The sequence below is a fragment of the Pagrus pagrus genome (genome assembly GCF_965226575.1).
Source record: "Pagrus pagrus genome assembly, chromosome: 15".
In the NCBI taxonomy this organism is placed as follows: Eukaryota; Metazoa; Chordata; class Actinopteri; order Spariformes; family Sparidae; genus Pagrus; species Pagrus pagrus.
In genome coordinates, this window is record NC_140199.1 from 10,566,509 (window position 1) to 10,586,731 (window position 20,223).

The following is a 20,223-nucleotide window of genomic DNA, read 5'->3' on the forward strand; positions in this document are numbered from 1 at the left end:
CTCTGGATTTTTCCAATGAAATAATCTTTAGTTTGTGTGTGTGAGAGATACTGTTCTGTGGAAGGGTGTATCTCAGATCTATGTTTGCTGCTGCTTACAAAAGGGTCAGACAAAGGTAACCATGGATACACCCTCTTCCTATTGCACAATGACAGATAACTTCCTGTCGAATGAGCCTCAACTGTGTTTTTGATTTTTGCGACATTTAAGTTTTCACCAGAGGAGACAGTGAGTCAGACTTTGGTGGGCTCATTCACAAATAGACGCTGTCTTCCAATCCAGATTTGACATTTTCATTCATGGTTTTTTGTGACAGCTTAAACACAGAGATTGGGTCATGTCGACTTAAAATCAGTTGGTTTAATGTGTAAATGTGAGTGTCTTCTTCCACTGAAAACCACCTTGATAACTGATTCTTGTACTGTTTCCAGACCTCCAGTTGCGTCAGAGGTCCCAAATTCACTGTATGTTAGCTAGATTTGGTCATTTTATGAACTGTAATTGTGTTTAACCTTTTTTTAATTTTTTTTTTTTTTTTTTTTGAGGGAGCGGAAACAAGCTGTTAAGACAGCGTTGAACTTTTATCAGCTTATGTGCCAGCAAACAGTTGTTTATTCACACATCCAGGAAACTCCCTATCAGCTCTGTTTTGCTCTTCAGTATCTCCTGAGGGAAATATCTGGTATTTCAGCTGCTATGTGCTTCACTATGCCGCCAGTTGATAACTTTGTGTAGGTTGTAGACACTGCTGTGGGTTTTTTTTTTTTTTTTTTTTGGACATTTTGCAGCTGCTTGATGCATCTGGAAACAATGATAGTGGTGAGTAGTAAAACAGTAAAAGTTCAACATGCTAAAATGCTCCACAGATCTGAGGAGACCTGCAGCAGCCTTAAGGAATTTGATTCTTTTGGTTTAGATTATGCTCAAATTGGTGCGTATCCATAAAAAAAGTTATCATGGACTCACTAATGCACAGGTAAAATTACTCCAGCATATGAGTACTAGCTGGCAAAATGCACAGACAGTAGTTGTAATGGGGCCAATAGGACCAGTAGTGGTGTCTTTTTTTATTTTTTCATCACTAACATACATATGTGAAGCCTGTATACCTTTACCTAGAAGCATAGTAGGGATTTCTACTACAACTTCACCTAGGTGCATGGAGGAGGTGAACAGTCTGAAGAGCTCAAAACTCCAGTAACACTACAGCAACAGAGAAGCAGCAGAAAGTTCTTGTAAACTTTTACACAGGAGCGATTGCAATCATCCTGACCTGGAATCTCTGACAGGCTCCTCAGCGAGAGTTTAAAACTGCCTGACCATCATTGATAACCATCTACCGAGCGTCACTGACATCGGTGAAACGACATATCTGCACAGAGCCCCTAAAAGACAACACCCACACAGCAACACTCTGTTCATCCTGCTGCCGTCTGCCAAAAGATACAGAAGTACCTGCTGCCGTACCACCAGACTAAGCTCCTGTCCTTAGGCTGTTAGACTCCTGATCTCATCATCAGCGCTTATACAACACACATATTTTTGGCTTCCTGTGTGTCAAAGGTTAGATTTTCTAGGGCAGGTTTACTCTGTTTTCTTCACCAAGCAAGGTGAAGCAGCTTTTAGTGTCTATGCTCCACACCTGTGCAACAAGCTTTCTGAATACCTGAGGTCTGCTCAAAGTGTCAGCTCATTTAAATCAGGGCCTAAAAATGACTGTTTACCATGGCTTTCAAATAATTAGATTCATAACTTCTTTTTAATCTGTAACTTTTTTTTTTTTTGCATATTTTTGCATTTGTTTGATATGTTTCTTTGTCTCTGTGACTTTGAACTGCTTTGTGTCTGAATGGTGTTATATAAATAAACGTGCCTTGCCTTTATACTACAAATGTTTCCAAGTTATGACCTTTGACCACTTCAGTCCAAATGAGTAATTTGGACTGGAGTTTGTTAATTTCCCAAGCAATCAAATTTTAAGAATTTTCAAAGAAATAAATTATTGATTAATGTTTTTGTTTTAGACACGTGAAGACTTTTGTCTGATCTAATCCATTATCGTGAACATCTACTTGATCGTTTTATCTTGCATACATTTGCCATATTGTGATATTAATCACATATATCAGGAAATATATTCTTATAAATGTCTCCACACTTGTTTCAACCAGTGCATGTTTCTTGCACACACATTTCTGTGCTCATCACTTGAACAGAGCGTAGCTGTTATATAAGAGTTAGCTCTGTCAGCATCATCAAACCACATTTCTTTGGTAATGAAATTAGTAATTTTGGCTTTGCACTTTTACTACATTTCAGTTCTTATCTTGTAACTAACATGTTTTTGCGTCAAACGATTATATTTATAGACCCTGGTTAAAAAGTTCTACCACATCAGCGAGCAGCTCACACGTCAAGTGAAACGGCGCTCGTCTGCAAAGAAACAGTTATACAAGGGAGTGTTTGCATACTGGGGTATTTCCAGGAAACCACATCAGCATACCAATCTGACTGTGGTATACTAGGCTGTAGGATGATGAGAAAGCCCACGCACAACCCTGCAGCCCCACACTTGTTAAATGTCACCTCTGCCCTGCCATATTCCCCACCTGTCACTTCCATATCTCCCCTCACTCCAAACTCCCCCCTCCCACTGCATCATCTACTCCTCCTGTGTTTTTCTATGTGAGGGTGGGGGTTCCTGTTTATTTTTTTAAAAGCACTGGTGCCCCAACATAAGCCTGGAAAAAAACTGAATAGTGGTTTAAAAAAAAAAAAAAGCCCCTCAAAAAAAAACCTCATCATTTGAACTTTTTTGTATGGAAATGTGTAACAATGAGAAAAGAAATAAGAACAACGGAGGCGGAGAGGAGAGAAAGAGAAAATGAGCTAACCCAGTTAAGCATGGGAAAATGGTGCACTCTGCCACATACAAACCAGGCCTCAGTGATCAGTTATCTGATGACTTTTGCAGCACCCACTGTACTTCCTACACTGGAGATGGATTTGGTGCGAAAAGTGAGCAACTGCTTTTCAGCAGAAACAGAATTAGGCAACACGGAGCATCAGAGAGAGGGATGCTGTAATAAGAGTGCAATGTTGAAATCTCAAAGAGCACACACACACGCAAGCTGTATGTGCAAGTGCACATGGTTGTGTCACACACACATTCTGTGATAGAGCACACACACACATTTATCTCTCACTCCTCAACAGCCAGACCAGGCTTGGAAGTAACTAATTAACTACTCAAATTACTGTCATTAAGTCATATTTAGTATCTGTAGTTTCACTCGAACTTTAAGGGTAACTCCACCAATTTCATACGTTAAAGTGTGTTTACAGGTCTTGAGGAGTACTACTGCATATGTGAAAAAACGTTGTATGAAGCCTTTCGTGTCCCCAGAAGAAGCTGCATGTAAAATTAACAATTGCCTCCAGTGATGTCACTCAGGGGCTAAGTTGCATTGTGGGTAACATAGGCAGCAGGTTTGAAAAGGATGAATGCATGGAATAGTTATTTTCTGGTTCTGCTGTATCGATTATGATCATCTGTTTTCAAACTGTCAATAATGAGTCCAACGGTGTGATAGGGGTGCAATGCAAGACCAGTGGACTGCTTTTCAAGATCTGGTCCCTACATTACCCACAATGCAACTTAGCCACCAAGTTTATTGGATTACATGCAGCTTCCTCTGGAGCCACAGAAGGCTTTTAGTTTTTTAGTTAGTACTCAATTATTATTTTAAAAGTGAGTAGTGAGTTAGAAAGTACAAAAAGGACCTTTACCTTTTTACCGTTACGACCTACATTTTAACACAAATATCTGTACTTTGTACTCTCACACTTGACTTGACAAGATGGAAACAGACAGAGAGAGAGACTCGAATGGGGAGAAAAGACGTGTTAGTGTCTGCACAGACCCTGCAGCCCTCTGCCTGAACTGTCTTATTTTCTCCTTTTTTTGCTCAACAATACTATCTTTCTAGTGCATTTACAAACAGCTAGGACAAATCCTACTGATTCTACCTTTAAGTTTAAAAGTCTTTGAATATTATAATATTAATATGCCATGAGAAAATGGCCAGTGGAAATGTCTTTTTACTTTTATACTTTGAGTTAATTTCAGAGCCTGTACTTTCTTACTTTTACTTGAGTATAGAAGTTGATTCTACCAGAGTAAAGAATGTGTGGAGTTTTGTTATCTCTGATTACACCGATCTACTTAATAATTACTTTTGTAAATCATAACTCAGTGCTGATTACAATTTGAATTAATTTCCAAACCTTTCATCTGCATTTTTGTAACCAGTAAAGTTATCTGATCCCATGAAAACCCTGACATATGGACAGAAAACCCCATAATACTGCAGCAGGCCCAGGTTTGGAGAGGTGACCATGAACCATGATCTTGAGTTGGGAATAATTTAGATACTGAGAATGCATTAAACATAAACAGCTAAAAAGTAGCTAGTACTCTGAGTAGCATTTGAGAAGAATACTTTTACTTAAGTATTTTTTTAATACCAGTGTTTTAATTGTAACTGGGTAATATTTCTGTAATGTAACTAAGACTTTCAGACTGAACCAGACACACACACACACACACACTCACAAGAACCACATTAGACAGATTTCAGATTTCTTAATAAAAATAATTCATTTCAGGACGACATATAAATAATTATTGAATCACACAATACAGATATCTTGATATGAATAAATACTTAACAAATAAAACCAGGCTTTTTTTCATACAATACCCTATTGTCGAAAAAGGTCACACAAAGAAACTTCCACACAGTTTGCATGTTTTGTTACACCTTCTGCTCTTAAGCGGATGCTCTTCCTACTGTTGGAATGTCCCTAAGCGAGTCGGAGTACCATTCCTAAATGCCTCAGCAGCTTAGACAAGTCATGTGCAACTTATGTGATCTCCTCCCAGTCAAACTCTGCCAACGCCCCGAAAGCGTTTTTAAGGGGCTCTGATGAGCTGACCACTAATTGGCCTTTAATTGATTAAGGTTTGTCTAGAGGTGATTAAAGCACACAGAGATCTACGTACAGGCCGTCAACACGTGGGCTGGCCCGACAGCTTAAGATACAGTTGAATGAAAAGGCAGACCGAGAGCCTGTTTGTCTATGCTTTTCTAACCAGAGCCACAGATGGACATCTGCCTACAGCAGAAGTATGAGGGGAATAACTCTTCCAGTTGATATCACATTTGAGTTTGTTTGATAACTGTTTTTTACGCTTGAGGTTCTCTCTGTGGTTGAATATTTTTTTGTATTTGGATATTATAGATACTCATGAAAAGATACTGCCCATTTGGGGATTTTCCACATGAGAGAGCTTGATAAGCTCTTACCTGTGGTTACACAAAATTGGAGATGTCTATCTGTGGCATGCTAGTTAGTTTAGAGTGATCCAGGCTGGCCATTTTTAAGGAGGTAACAACAACTGTTTGGCGATTGATGGCACATGTATTTTTTTTTTTTTTGGCAGAAACAAAACCAAATATATCAAAATACATTAAAAAATCCCAAAACAAATTAAAAAATAAAACAGGAATGTCAGTTTTGCGTATTCCAGACGCACACATGCGTGCGTTTTGTGTGTTTGTGTGTGTGTGTTGGAGATGAGGCATCGGGTTGGAAGGTCCTACAATATGGACCAAGATCCATATTCACAAAAGCATTTTATAGGTTGGGAGCACTGATCCAGGATCACTGATCAGGCTCCTCTGGTCCATAAAATTTCAATCACTACTTAAAGGCAAAACTTATCGAGGATCAGCCCCAATACTGTGCTGTTGTAGCAGCAGCACAAAACACATTCAGATAAACAAGATTAGCCAAAGCAGGCAATGGGATTGCTCTCTGAAGTTTTGAAATTGTCGCCTTGGCACATCCAGTGGGGTGGAGCAGAGAGGAATGCATTTTCTCTACGGGTTTGTTCACCTACACGTCACCTCAGGCTGGGGTGGGGCGCATACAATCTCACAGAGCTGTGTTTCCATGTGCATGTGTGTGCATTATGTGTGCATGTGGCGGTAAGGTCGATAATCACTCGTTTTCAGTTCTCTCTTTCGTCGGCAATCCCCTTCTGACAGAACTGGAGCTACTACATTTGTGTGCGCATGTGTAGGTATGTGTCTATGCATTTCTAGGTGCTTAAGTGATCAGTAAACAGGAAAACAACGTCCAAGGCAACAGATCTGTTTTGGAGGAGAAGAGGGGGGAAATAAGAGGAAGGACAGGAGGAATAGAAAGAGAATGAGTCCTGTCTCTACTGTCTTCTCTGCCTTCTGTCCGCTGACACCGCCAGCATGTTGGCTACAATGGAGAGGCTTGTATTTCTGTACATGTAGCACCAAAACTAGCAGGGGCCTGCCCTGTCTGTCTTGCACTGTTCAGACTCATGGTCTGTTCTCACTTTCCATATCTAGAAGGTCATAATGTTCACTTTATATAACAGATTAACAACAATAGCGAGGTAAATTTGCCTCAAATGGAAAATGGAAGGAAATCAACTCTTGATAATTTGATTGCAAGAGCCTTTCTTTGACTATTTTTGGATACACATGAGTGTTTTTGGAGAACTAAGCTAAACAATGGTGGATAGCATTTCATTTCAGTTCAACCACTTCACTTGCTTTGCTGTGGCCCAGTTCGTTTCACTTCTGTGTACTACTTCCACAGATTTCTTCGCTGGGCTTCCCCAACCACTGCATCCCTCACTCTACAGAGCGAATGCTAGACAGACAGGCAGACAGATACACAGATGGGTTAAGACAGACAGACAGACTGGGGGTATAAATCCTTGGCTGTGGTCTAGAAAGCAATGTCAGATGCTTCTTGTTATGTCAACATACAATCATTTTGTCCGGCACGATTCACTGCGTACCTCTAAATACATATTGTACACAAGAGTTAAGTCAGTTGCTCTGACATGTAGCCAAACCTCTCACCGTGTAAGTGCACAGGGCACATCAGATGATAATAATTGCACAAAGAGGTATTCTGGAGGCCATGTCTACTGTGAACACACACATACACACACATACAAGCACGCACACGCACACACACACACACACATACATACACTCACCCCCCTCCCCCCACATACACACACTCTCTCTTCACATTCTACATGGGGGGTTTGATTTTCAGGCCATAAGGTTACTAGTTAGTCACTAGCTAGTTAGTTAGTTGGTTAGTTAGTATCAGAGGTGCATTGACTGGCATGGGGCGCCCACAGCAGGGCAGCGGCTCTAGCGTGCTAGCGATGTGTCTTCATCGTTTTTGCGTGCGTGGGTGCGAATGTGGTCAGCCGCGGTAAATCTGTTTGAAGTGGTCACACTCGTTGCAGTAGCCCTGTTTCTCTTGGTTGGCGTAGTGGTCACAGCCCTGCGTCCGACACCGCTGCTTGGACTTTTCCTTGGGCGCCTGCGCCCGTCGGCCCGCCTCTCTGCCCTGGCCACGTGTGTGGCACTCCGGGCAGAGGTCTGTGCAACCCGGGGACACATTGCTGCAGCCACTCCGCCGGCACTGAGTCTGGGTCTGGGTCTGGGTTTGGGATTGCTGCGAAGATCTGGGTTTGACTGCTCGGTCACGCTTTAAGTACAGAGAAAGAGAAAAGAAAAGGTCAATTGGCAACTGAGAGGCAACTGTAGAACAATAGACAGCGACAATCAAAGAAAAAGAAAGACAAACAAAGGAAGGTTAAGATACAACCAGCAGATGACAAAAGACAAATAGAGCAAGGGAGGAGTTAAAAAGGTATGGCAGACACCTACCACAACCAGAGGAGGGGAGTGTGGTGTGCGATGTGCCACTTGGTTGAGCCGTGCACTTTGCTCTTTGACATAGCACTTGTCGCAGTAGCCCTCCAGCATTGCCTTGCCTACCGCGCCACACCCAGGCCCACGACACCGCGAGGCATTCTGGAAGCCTGCCTCCAAACCATGCCGGCTCTGGACCGGGGCAGGGGGAGGGGTCAGGTCTGGAACAGACAGTGGCCAGCGTAAGCAATGTCCCATATGATTTGACATTTGAGTGAAGAAAAATAAAATCAAACTTAGCAATACATGAAGTCCTATCGTGCAAAAGAAACTGACAAAGACTCTTGTTTAAAGTTACTTAAATAACTTGATAAGACATTTTCAAAGTGTTCCAGTTTAGTTTCAGGACTTACGGTGGTTGGTCTGATAGTCTACGTAGCAAATAGTGCAGAAACCCAACTTCTCCGGCGTCCCAAAGAACTGGCAGCCAGATCTTTTACAAGGGCGGGCCAGAGGGGCTTGCCAGGCTGAGGTGTGCCCTGGGGTTAGGGTGAGGCACGGCCGCTCAGCGTCCCTGGCCTGGCTCCAAGCTGAAGATGATGCCTCAGTCCTAGGGTTGTTCTGCTGTGGCTCTCCCCTCTCTGGAGCCTGCTGTCTCTGCATGCAGGGAGGACACAGGCCATTGAATATCCTGAACGCCTCCTGTCTGCACATGCTGCAGCGCTCTGTCTCTGTCTCACGGCCCCCCCACTGGGTCCAGCCGGAGCCCTGGGTCGGATGGGGGACTATAGGCCCCCCATTGGGACCTGGAAGTCCTGTAGCAGCCGTTCCAGCTACAGGGGGCCCGTGGTTCTGCCTGGAGTTGAAACAGCGCTCACAAAGTCCATCATGCTCCACGCTAAGGGTGAAGAGGCAGCCAGGTGTCTTGCACTTCATGGCATGAGTTTCACTGTACAGGCTGAGGCTGGGAGCGGTGGGTGGAGCAGAGCGGGGGCTGGACAACACCACCCCTCTCCCAGACGAGGAGGATGGGGGGCTGCTGCTTCGTGCTCCTCTTGAGCTCACCTCAGTCTCTGATCCCCCTATCACTCCTACCCCACCTTGCACCCCTCCTCCCTTGGTCTGCACCACCCCTTCTATCCTCGCTCCTCCACCTGTAGTGGCCTGTCGCTTCTCAAAGCATTCATGGCAATGAGGCTGCGTGTCTACAGAGACGTAAAAGGTGCATCGTGGTGTGGCACAGCGGATCTCGATGAGGGAGAGCTGGGAGACGGAGAAGGGTGGCGGGCGCTGCGGCTGGGCAGCCCATGCCTGCTCCTTGTCCTCCTGCCAGCGCTGGTACTCATGGTTGACGAGTTGCAGGTAGTCCTCCATCAGGTTCATGTCTTCAGGGAGGTTGCCTTCATCCAACCTTGGGACAGATACATAAAATACGGCTCTTTACTTTACTGCACTTGATGAGATTTTTACATGTTTAAGTTAAATTAACAGAGTTCGTCTTCACTCACTGTACTGATTTTGAGAAGTTAAACCAGTGGTATTACAAAATCCTTGATCATCAACCTAAAATAAACCTCCTCATTCCTGAGTTGCAACATTTAAAACTTTTTCTCTTCCTTTTTGTCCATTAAGGGGACAAAGCTTATAATCTGTAGGTACCGTGCAGCATTGATGATTCGTGTGGCGTCGTAGCCCAAGCCTATGACGGGAATCTCTATCAGCAGCAGGTAGTCTTTGAGAAGTCTCTCTTTCTGCTGTTGTTCTTTCTCCATCAGGAAGTGAACCTTTAGCTCCTCAAAGCCTCCCCGGCCTGGGTTGATCAGCGGTACTGCTCGGATCTCTGGGAAATACAAACCAAGATGTTAGATGGATACAAAAACATGCGAAACTTCGTATCAGTCACTGGCTGTATCAGCTTTCCTACCAGGACCACTGTCTTTGATGGTGATGAGGGGTGCAAAGTGCTGGGAGTCGTAGCCGAGCACTATCGGGTATTTGTAGCACTCTGTGGGCGGCCAGTGTAGTGGCAGATAAATCCCGCCCACATTCAGAGGAGAGATGGAGGAACCAGATTTCATACTCCTGACCACCTGGTCTGTAGAAAGAATAGTGATTTAAGAGACTTAAAAACTGCCCAAGAACAATTAGATATGACTTTTGTTAGCACGTTGCTCACTGAAATAAAAAAAAATTCAACTTTCAGGTAGCTAATTTAATTAAATTGCAAGTACAACAACAACAAAGAAGTTGTCACACCTTTATAATTGATCATATATTGTTATTTCATTAAGTGCATGGAGTGCCGCAGTAATGAATCCTAATACCCAGAAATAAGTTAGCATTTCTGCACTTCTGGTGATGTGATGATTATCTTGCTGAACAAAATGTGTAAGTATCATTAACTTGTGTTTGCCACAGAGCTTATTTTCTGCAATAATCCAAAATCTAATTGAAAATCCCAAAGGCTTTTTGATGAGGGAACGAGGGTGATGCTAACTTCCGGTTAGCCTGCAAAAATATGTCAACCCTGCAGCACTCTAAAAAACTCAAATACAATTTAAAACAAGCTTCTGCATCTTTACCCTCCATGCAGTTTATAAAGCACACTATGTATTACACCCTACATCCTCAAACCACAATAAAGAGGAGCTGATTCAGTGTAATCAAACACTACGAGAACTTCAAAACAACTAACAGCAAAATGCTGGGGCATGTGGTTTAGGAGATACCCTAACCTTTTCCATCACTTGAATACGTGTTGAAACAAGACCAGTGTGACTGTAGCCAACAAGGAACAATAAATATAATTTGAGATGATATAAGGGGATTACCTGCGATGACGATGATGGGTCTGCGGAGAATGTTGGAGAGGACAAAGATGTGGATGTCCTCCAGAGAATCAAACTGGAGGCCGTTGCTACTGGAGACCGGAGATGCCATCTTCACAATCTTTTCCCACTCCTCCTCCCAGTTCTGGGACAAAACACACACACACACACACATATATATATATGTATACACACCAAGTTGGGATATGAACTTTGGCTAAATTTATTGAAATCATTACATAAAATATGTTGTAGGTAGGAAAATAAGGAATTCATGGATTTAAATTGTATTTTCTCACTAGCACACATGTTGTATTTTATCATCTCGGCAAGTATTTAGCAATATCTTAATGCAAAGTTTTAGAAAAGGCTTTCACGTGGGTGTAGTCTAATCTTCATACCATGGTGGTGTATCGAAGTCCGGTCTGGGTGAACTCTTGGGACCCGAGCAGCTCTGCCTGGAAGCGGGCTCTAAAGACACCAGTGTCCGTCTCTTTCAAAACACCATGGAGGGCTTTCCGAAGCACCAGGTCTGTGTCCTGAACGCCCAGCATGTACTGAGAGGCCGCATGGAGCAAACAGTTCCCATCTCCTAAAGACAGACACAGAAGCAGAAGAAACATATGATATTAGTCAGACATTAGACAGAAACTTCTAAAATTGTGCAGCGGTACATGCAAATGCAGTCAGTTGCAGTGCGCACACACACACAAGCGTAACAAAAGTCTGGGGATTTCCAGGCCATCGGGCCGGTTGTCGCCCTATCTGGTGTCTAGACTATTATATGACCCTCACATGCCTGAAAGTATGCAAACACTACAGACAAAGACAGGCTTTTACCCAGCTGGCCTGAGAGAAATGGCTCTAAACTTACCTGACATACATTTAATCTGCCCGGGAAAAAAAATGTGTGGTCTCACTTCATGTTACAGCAAAACTACTTCCTCTATATTCTGCAAACTGTCCAGATAGATTAAGCCTCTCAAAAAAAGGCATTTGTGTTTGTGTGTTTGTGTGTTTGTGCGTCATGAGCTCACTAAAAACCTTGGAATTTTATTTAGTCTCCTATGGCAGCGCTGGGTCTTTTTCACATTGTGCAACAGGAGAGCCCATGTTTGTTAAATTGTGTAGCAATGAAAAGCCCTGTTGCCACACTAAACACAGGAATTTCCCCGTGCTAACTTCTGCCTTTTGTGCGTGTGTGTGTTCCCCTCCTATGATCCGCACTCATCAATGCTACTCAGCTGGTCCTGGACTTTCCACAGGGGCGTGGCTTGGACAGGATGGAATGTTATCTTTTAAACTACTGCTATCAACACCCGATGCAGGCTGTGATTAATGAGCGCCGAGATGACATGTGCGCTCACGTATACTGTAATGTGTGTATTCTGACTACCTTTATGAACTCAACTCGTCTGTTCAGTGATGTTTGTCTGGCAAAAGTTTGCTCTGGGGCTGCAACTAACGGTTATTTTCTTGATGAATCAATTTGTTGTTTGGTCCATAAAATGTCCAAAAAAACTGTGGAAAATGTCGATCAGCGTTTACCAAAGCCCAGGATGAAGTCCTCAAATGTCTTGTTTTGTCCACAGCCCAAAGGTTTTCAGTTTACTGCCACAGACGAGTAAACAAACTCAAAATATAAGCTGGTTTCTGCCAATTTTGACCTTTTTTTGTTCTTAAACAATAACAAAATAGTTGCCAATTAATCTAAGAGTTGACAACTATGACAACAAACGTTCTTTTTATAATACTGCTGCATTAAACACAAAACCTTGAGACCGAAAATAATCCTCATCTGAAGAGTTTTTCACATGATTAGATCTATCACAGCCAAGAGATTAATTCTGAAATGAGTTTAGCCGGACGGAAGTGTCATGCCATAGGCCAACTTGTGATCAGATTTCTCAAAATAACATGATCTGTGGTGCGAGATGACTGCAATGTGAGATACAGTTGTTTTTCACTCAAGTGAAGCAACAATTTCACTGTACTTCTATTTCAGACTAGCTAGCTGTTGTTGCATTTCGGCGCTCTTGCATCACTCTCAACAAAAACATAAAATGCACAGCTCTCTAGTGAGAAAAGTCATCCTCAACAGCACTGTCGTCAACAGAGATACATGAAGAACAGTAACGCCCAATAATCAGTTCCTCTCGTGTGCAAAAACACACAGACTTTTGACCCTGAATCAAGCTGCCTGCCGACTAAAGATGAAAGACGGTCTGCTGGTCCCATCTGTCTAAATATAGACACTTCCTCTGTGGCAAGCTGGGACACTTCCTGAAAACACACCAGTGTAGGACCAGACTTAATCCTCATCTGGTCGCCATCCAGGTGACACTTACCACAAGTTTGCAATGCTGTGCTTTATTTTGCTGCTCTAGGTTTGTGCCACGCATCATCATCTACCCCAGACTTTGTCTGAAAGCTGACTAATGAGATCACTCCAACAAAAGAAGACTACTTTTGCTTCTGCTTTGATATAAACCCCTTATATTACAACAGTCTATGTTCTAATCACTTTCTTTTCTTCAAGTGTTTTTCTTCCTTTGACCTGTTTTGCACTGGAATTGGTAGCTTTCCCTGTTCCACCAATTGCCGATGTAGGTACCAAAAGAGGGGAAAACTGCTCTCTGCCAGTTCCCTCAAGCAGAAAGGGTCCCCCTTTATGGAGTTTTCTGTCCCGATTGGATAAAGCTGGTTACTGTTGGAATATCAAGCTATTTAACACTTGTTTAATGAGAATATAACAGCTAACAGCAGCTCTAAAGGGAAAAAAAGGGTGTAAATAATGTCTTTTCAAATCAGCTGGGGATCTTGAGACTTCCGGAGATGCCTGAGGAGCTGTATGGAGCCATTTTATTATTTTTTCTGGTTGTTAACTTACGTTTCAGTTGTTTAGAGGAATGACTCGATGCCGTTTTGTTATAAAAAAGGTCAAGAAATGTTTTGTGGACTATGAAACTTCACCTGACTTTCCATCCTCATGTAGGTGAGAAGATAATGACTAAATTTCCATTTTTGGGTGAACTGTTTCTTTAAGAAGAAAACCTGAAATCTGTAACACTGTGTGTGTGTGTGTGTGTGTGTGTGTGTGTGTGTGTGTGTGTGTGTGTGTGTGTGTGTGTGTGTGTGTGTGTCCTCTCGGCTACTACAGTATGTAGAGTCAGTGTATTGTAGCTGAACAAATCCTGCCTGTTGGGGACACATGACAGACATGGGATGCTGTTAGGGAAAAACCCTCGGATGTGTCCTAGACATCCAAGACAGAAGACGCACTGAATTTCAATAATTCTTCACTGGTTGGAAAAGTTGCATGAAACCGGAAAACAGTTATTTTAATTGCTGGGGAGTGAACATTTTATGAAGCCGTTTTTCTTCTGAGATGGTCAGCTGTATTTCTTTGAGCCTGAGAATGAAGTTCTGAGAGGACCGAAATTAGTCGAGAGGTTTTAATCTTTAGTAAAATCTCATAGATGAGAAAAAGGCTTCGGGCTAACGGGTACGTTTATATCCGCGGCGATGTGGAGACTGATCTCAGAACAGCGTTACGACTTTGAGAAGCTTGATTAATATGACCTGCTCTGACTGGACGTTCGTTGACGGACTTTTGCTCTCTCACGTTCCCTCTCTGTATGTGTGTCTGCTGAGCTCCAGTGACTCAGCAGCAGTCAGTCAGTCCTCTGTGAGTGTGTGTGTCTGTGAGTGTCTGTGTGTGTGTGTGTGTGTGTGTGTGTGTGTGTGTGTGTGTGTGTGTGTGTGTGTTGTCCGTCCTCTGCTCAAAGTCACGTCTGGGTCCTTCAGAGTTAGACGCTCCGGCTCTAAATTCTGTCTCATCTTTATGACATCATCTTTGCAAGACAGGAAATTCCATCCAGGTTAGTTACTGTCAGCCGAAGTCTGACGAGTTTGTCATCCATTGAGGGGTCTTTCTGAAGAGGAACCGTGCTTTGACTCTAGTTACAGTAACTACTTTAGTCATTACTAACTTCAGAATCTCCAGGGGCCCTCCTCACAAGGGGTTTCAGTACTTATGAAAACAAGCAACAAACGCACAAAGCATCCGGCAAGTTCCTCATCCATCCAGTAAAGGTTCAAAGTCAATACTGAGATGAGGTCGATGTAGGAATTTTGACTGTTAAGTGCTTCCTCTGAGTGAGAAAGAAACAATTTCCTCTGGAAACTCACATGTTTAAGTAAAATTTGCAACCCAGCTTGATTTCCGCTTCCTTCGTCTGTTGTGAATTGCTGATGTTTCCCTTCGAAGATTGTTTTTTCCCCCCTCAGGTAAAAATAGAACAGAGTCTGATGTACACACCAGATGTGTTTAAGGTTACTGGAGTATAGATTTTTTAAAAATGTCCAGCAAAGATGTTGAATTCAACAAGGCCGGGTGAGCTGTGAAACATCTGACAGAGACATAAAACCCAGGTCAGGCAGTCAGTCAGTAAAATTATTTGAGATGTTTTAACATCCTCTTACACGCCTACACAGAAACAGAAGCAGAGGGGACATACCCCAAAGAGTTGTAAATGAAAAACTGTGGAAACAGTCGGGTCTGAAACATCAGCGACAGTAAACACGTGTGACGGTAGAGAAATTCCCAGTACAGAGCTAAGATCAGAAGTAATCAGGCCCATGTCTAAATGTTTGCCTACTCTGGGATGTTCCCGTGTTACGACATCCACGTAACAGAAAACATGACTGAGCACTGGTGCTGACTGAACTCAGCTCTGCGCAAAACCAAGGGGGCTGCAAAGTGAGTGTTTCTGAAAGCGGAACCCGTGTCCCTCCATTGTTGTCATTTACAGTAACCCTGCTTGTGAGTAATGACATCTCAGAATTTACATACCAAATAGCCCTGACTCATAAATACGCACCTCATCTAGCATAGAAAATGAAACAAAAGCAAAACACTTCCTCCGCCTGGAGCAGTGAAGATTGCTACGGTTCCTGAAATCAAAAGTTTGACTTCAGCTCTGTGACCCTGTTGAATTGTTCCTACTCCAGTAGAATATATTCGTATTGTTCCACAAACAACACACAACTAAACCACAAGTGTGTGTGACAAAACATCCCAAAATCTCACTAAAATACTTCAAATGTAACAGAGCCTAACCCTTGAGTAACAAATATCATAAAAATCTGGTTTATCTTTCATAATCCAACAACTTCTTACCATTTGTACGTAAGGGCACCATCTTCTTCACCTCCCGACACCAGTTCAACTTCTTCTCCTGCTCCAGCGACGCCTGCATGGCTCGGTCCAGGATGGCGGCCTGCACCACCTCCCTGAAGGCCTGCGGGAAGTGGTTCATGGCAATCATCTCCAGTGTGTACCGGTGCATCCCCCGCAGGTGGTGCATCAGGCCGCCGCTGGTGGCCGGCTTAACCACGTCGTTGGGCACTCGCTGACGGATCTTCACCGCCTTCAGCAGGTTGGAGACAAACAGGAATTTGGGGAGGAAGTTCTGACCCTGCGACATGGCGGATGTGTGGCCAGGTGGGTGGAAGGAGGGGAGGAAGAGGAACGAGGAGGAAAGGAGGAGGAGGAGGAGGAGGAACCAACCACCGCTGACCAAACAACGTGGAAACTGGATGGAGAGAAGAGGAGTGTTATTTTAGCACAGCAGAAAATAATAGTATAGACTGGTGGGAAAGTTTCAGTGGAGATTCCCCTTCCTTATTAATTGACACTCAAGACACAACTTAATTTACAGTTTGTTCGGGAAACCACCCGACACACAGGATCAACGCACTGTGAAAGCTGCTTTTTTCACTGGAGATTCTGGTGGGCCAAAAGGAGTAAAGTACACAAAGAACCCTTTGTTTTCTTGTTTGTTCTTTTAATTCTCATTTTGTCTTGACAGTTTCTGAGTTTCCCTAAACAGGGCACCCCAAGGTCCCGATGAGCACAAAGCCTCCCAACAATAAACTGGTGCTTTCCATACTTGAACTGAAGGCCACCCAGGGCTTCCCGGCCTGCTGGGAAGGTCACACTGACCTCACTGCCCCACTGAAGGCCTTTCTCTAGTGGACAGACCTCAGCCTGCATTGAAACAGGAGTTCTCAAAGTTTTCATGACTGAGTGCCACAGGAAAACCCATGAACTTGTCATATGATATTGACACTTTGTGTTGGCAGCTCTGGTCGAACACCAACCAAAAGCGTCAGAATTTGATGACATGGAGATGTGACTTGTCAATCAACTATCTTTCTCCAGGAAGTTATATTCTGTTGTTTTTAAATGTAGGCTACTGTGTCACCCCTTGAGGGCCAACATTGGCTGAGAAGTTATGGTTTAAAAAGTAACACTTCAGACACGCACTGGTGTATTCTTTTTTTTTTTTTACCACCAAACCACCTTGAATGCCTGGACTTTACGCAATTTCTTTCTTTTGGCCACAAGTCCCCTTTCCATAAGTCCCCTTTCCTTTTCCCTTTCATGAGCTCTGCTGGTTTGAGGGACATCTCTTTCTCTCACACTCATGAACTTGTCAAAGGATTTGTGAGAAGTCTCACAATGCAGTTTCGAATTGAATTCATCGTAGTCGTTGTAGTGTTGTGGGACGATCTGATTACGTTGTTTAATGCTGCTGGACCGTGGATTTCTTTGTGAAGGACTCGGGTCGGATTTTCTGAAAGGATGCGACTTGATGCACGTTCTCCAGTGGCCTCAGTGAGAGCAACAGTAGCTAACATTAGTTTAGAAATGGAGTCCACTAATATAAATTAAGGATGTAGAAGTCCCACAGAGTCTCTTCAAGGCGACAAAATGTTATTTCCTGTCAAATACAGACGCTTTGGGTCAGCAGCTCAGGTGGAACGCCAGCCCAAAGCGACAGAATCGGACCACCTGGGGATAAAACGCGATGATCAACTCTCTCTCCCCAGTGTATGTGGGCTATTGGAAGTGAAAGTAGTGAAACTGAATAGGTTATTAGAATATATAACGCATGCATTTCCACGTCGCATTCTGAGGGCCGCCGTTGGCCACACTCTGAGAAGCTAAGGTGCAAAAAGTAAGGCTAGGAATCGTCAGAAAATGTTTAATACCCCCGCCAGGATGATACCAGACAATAACCCACTATATACTGGACTCTTCAGTGAGTTTGCCATGTTGTTGTGCTGCCAGAATGTATAGAGAGGTTTTTCATTACCTATATAGTTGACTCGAAGTATCCCTACCCCTCTGGGATTGTAGGACGGGTTGGCCACCATCCCAGAGCGTCATTATTTGACGAGTTGGGAGCGAGACTCAAAAATCAACTTTTCTTACAAATAGCACCTTAAACTCAAGCAGCTGTACATGGATTTGGTCTCAATAAAACAGAACCTAAAGTTAGCAAAGTTTCCTAGTTCAGGTCAGGAAATTTCAGTTTGAAGGTTTAATAAACAACGCAAACATTAGATGCCAACTTTAACTACTTGGCAGTCTTGTTATCGCCTAAAACCTGACAGCAGGAGCACTGCAAAAGAGTGCTTGCCTCAGTGTGCCACTCTTGAGGTTTTAAAGGAGCATTTCGCCTCAAAACGAACAGGGTGTCAACACACACTCAGCTCACAGGAAGTGGAAAGTGGTGGTCAGCAAGCAGGCCTGAAGTTCAGTGCTGACTTTTTTTTAACTTCCAACAACATCCTCATGTCAAACCCGGAGAGGCTGCCAGTCAGAGGACACAGCTGAAGTTCACACCATCACCTGAACACTTGGCTTGTAGTGGCCTCTGTGCCTTTACTACCCAAACAGCAGCAGGTGCAACAACACACTAGGCCATGCTAAAGGGGCTACTCACTCCTTTCACATGAGGGACCAGACAACAGACACCTGGCTGTGAGTGAGCACGCTGACACGGACCATTAATCGCTGTTTTTGTTGTGCTGGCACCGCTGGCAGACTTTCGGGGCAGACAGACAGCGGCACAGCGGTGGACGCTGCGGTTTGAGGATGGCTGGCTACACAAAAACACAATAACAGGAGACTTTGCTGACGTTAAAGGCTTACGTAATTCCAATGACAACTACCTCTGGAACAATGTAGCCTTCAATCGCGTCTCGCGGCGCTGGGCATCGACACAGTGTGGCGGCGCCGACGCTGCATCTGGCTGTTTAAATGCCCTGTTATCCGCTCGGGGGGGGTGACGTCTTTGTAAACAATGGCTGTCAAAGCCACTGTCGTGAGCGGGCTTCAAGCTTCCTCCATGTCCCCAGAAACACGACCATACATTACTCAAGGCCCGAGCGTGATGTAGCCGCCAGGTCTCTGTGTCTCTCTCTCACACACACATACACACACACTTGGTGAGGACTGATGTCCACATGGGGAAGGGGTGGGGGGAGGCTCGGGCAAGGGAGGACGGCTGTCTTACCTGTGTAATATGTCGGGGTAATAACAAAGCCCTCCCGGATGCTCAGGCTAGTCCTCTCTCAGCCACTTCACTCAGCCTCACCGCAGCGGTCCTCGGCGCCATTCAACCTTCTCTTTCCTTCAGTATCAGATCTGTTTTGGAGCCTCCGCAGCTCGCGAAGCCTTTCAAAAGAGTATTCACGTCCGCTGGAGATAGTTTTAAAAAAAAGGGGGGGATTTCCACACGGGGACTTTCCGTCCACCCATTTCCCTCTCTCTCTCTCTCTCTCTCTCTCTCTCTCTCACTACTGTGCAGTGACGCTCGCCCGCCACCAGGGGGCCCTCTATCTGTCTGACTCGATACTGAAAAGCATATCCCACCTACTGTGCACAAAGGAGCGTCACTGAGGGAGACAGACAGGTCGCGTCACACTCTATTTCATGAGACAGCCTCAGAAATAAATCATTATCCTGCGATGAGTCCGGCCTCAGCAGAATGAGTCAGGAAAGCGAAAGAAAAACTCACCCCTTGATGATCAGTAGACTCTGGCTGTCTGACACGCATGCATGTGTGTGTTTACTTGCTGTCTATGTTGGGTGAGTGCAGGTATTGCAATGATGATGTGAAATCATGTTTCTGGTGCTCAGAGGGATTTGACGTGGGCTCTCAGCAACCATGCTTGGGTTCATGTCTTTCCTCTCCCTCTCTCTTTCTTTCACCAGTCAGTAAGTTGTATTCATATAGCACAAATCACACTGCCTCAGTGGCCTTTATAATCCACCCTCTGTCCTTAGAGCCTCGATTCAAGTAAGGAAAAACTCTTTTAGCACAGAAAAAATAGGTGGAAGAAACCTCAGGATGACCTACAGAGGAGGGATTCCTCTCCTAGGACAGACAGACATGCAGTAGTATACAGATTTTGGACCACATGGACTCATAAGATGCCAAAAATTACAGTCGTGCAGTGGTGAAACATTCATGTCAGACGATAACATAGAAGTGCACTATTTAGTTTTGGAGAATAAGTTTTTAATCAGAAGACAAAGACCTTTATTGAGTGATTTTCTTATGCCAAAACAAACTAAATAAACAATCTCTCTCTATTCGTGACCTTAAAGGACAACACACTTTCATACTGTTTTACTTTGTTTATATTTGGCGGACCCTGCCACCTTTCTAGCTTCAAACGGTTTTCCTGGGACCTTATTTTCCTCTGAGAACAGCTTGTTTATTCACTTATGGAAAAAGTAAACATTTCTGAGT

The 20,223-nt window shown here is 43.9% G+C and overlaps 1 protein-coding gene across 1 annotated transcript; it reads right to left on the minus strand.

Moving 5' to 3' along the window:
• Positions 1–4,640: 4,640 nt before the first annotated feature.
• tnfaip3 (tumor necrosis factor, alpha-induced protein 3) lies at positions 4,641–19,223 on the minus strand. The gene is made up of 9 exons (XM_084375675.1): positions 18,982–19,223; positions 15,795–16,209; positions 11,014–11,204; positions 10,616–10,757; positions 9,709–9,879; positions 9,444–9,624; positions 8,198–9,195; positions 7,800–8,005; positions 4,641–7,617 (listed from the first exon to the last, which is right to left on the minus strand). The coding sequence occupies exons 2-9, from the start codon at positions 16,099–16,101 to the stop codon at positions 7,330–7,332; spliced, it is 2,484 nt and encodes an 827-aa protein (XP_084231801.1). The 5' UTR covers positions 16,102–16,209; positions 18,982–19,223; the 3' UTR covers positions 4,641–7,329.
• Between the last annotated feature and the right edge of the window lie 1,000 nt (positions 19,224–20,223).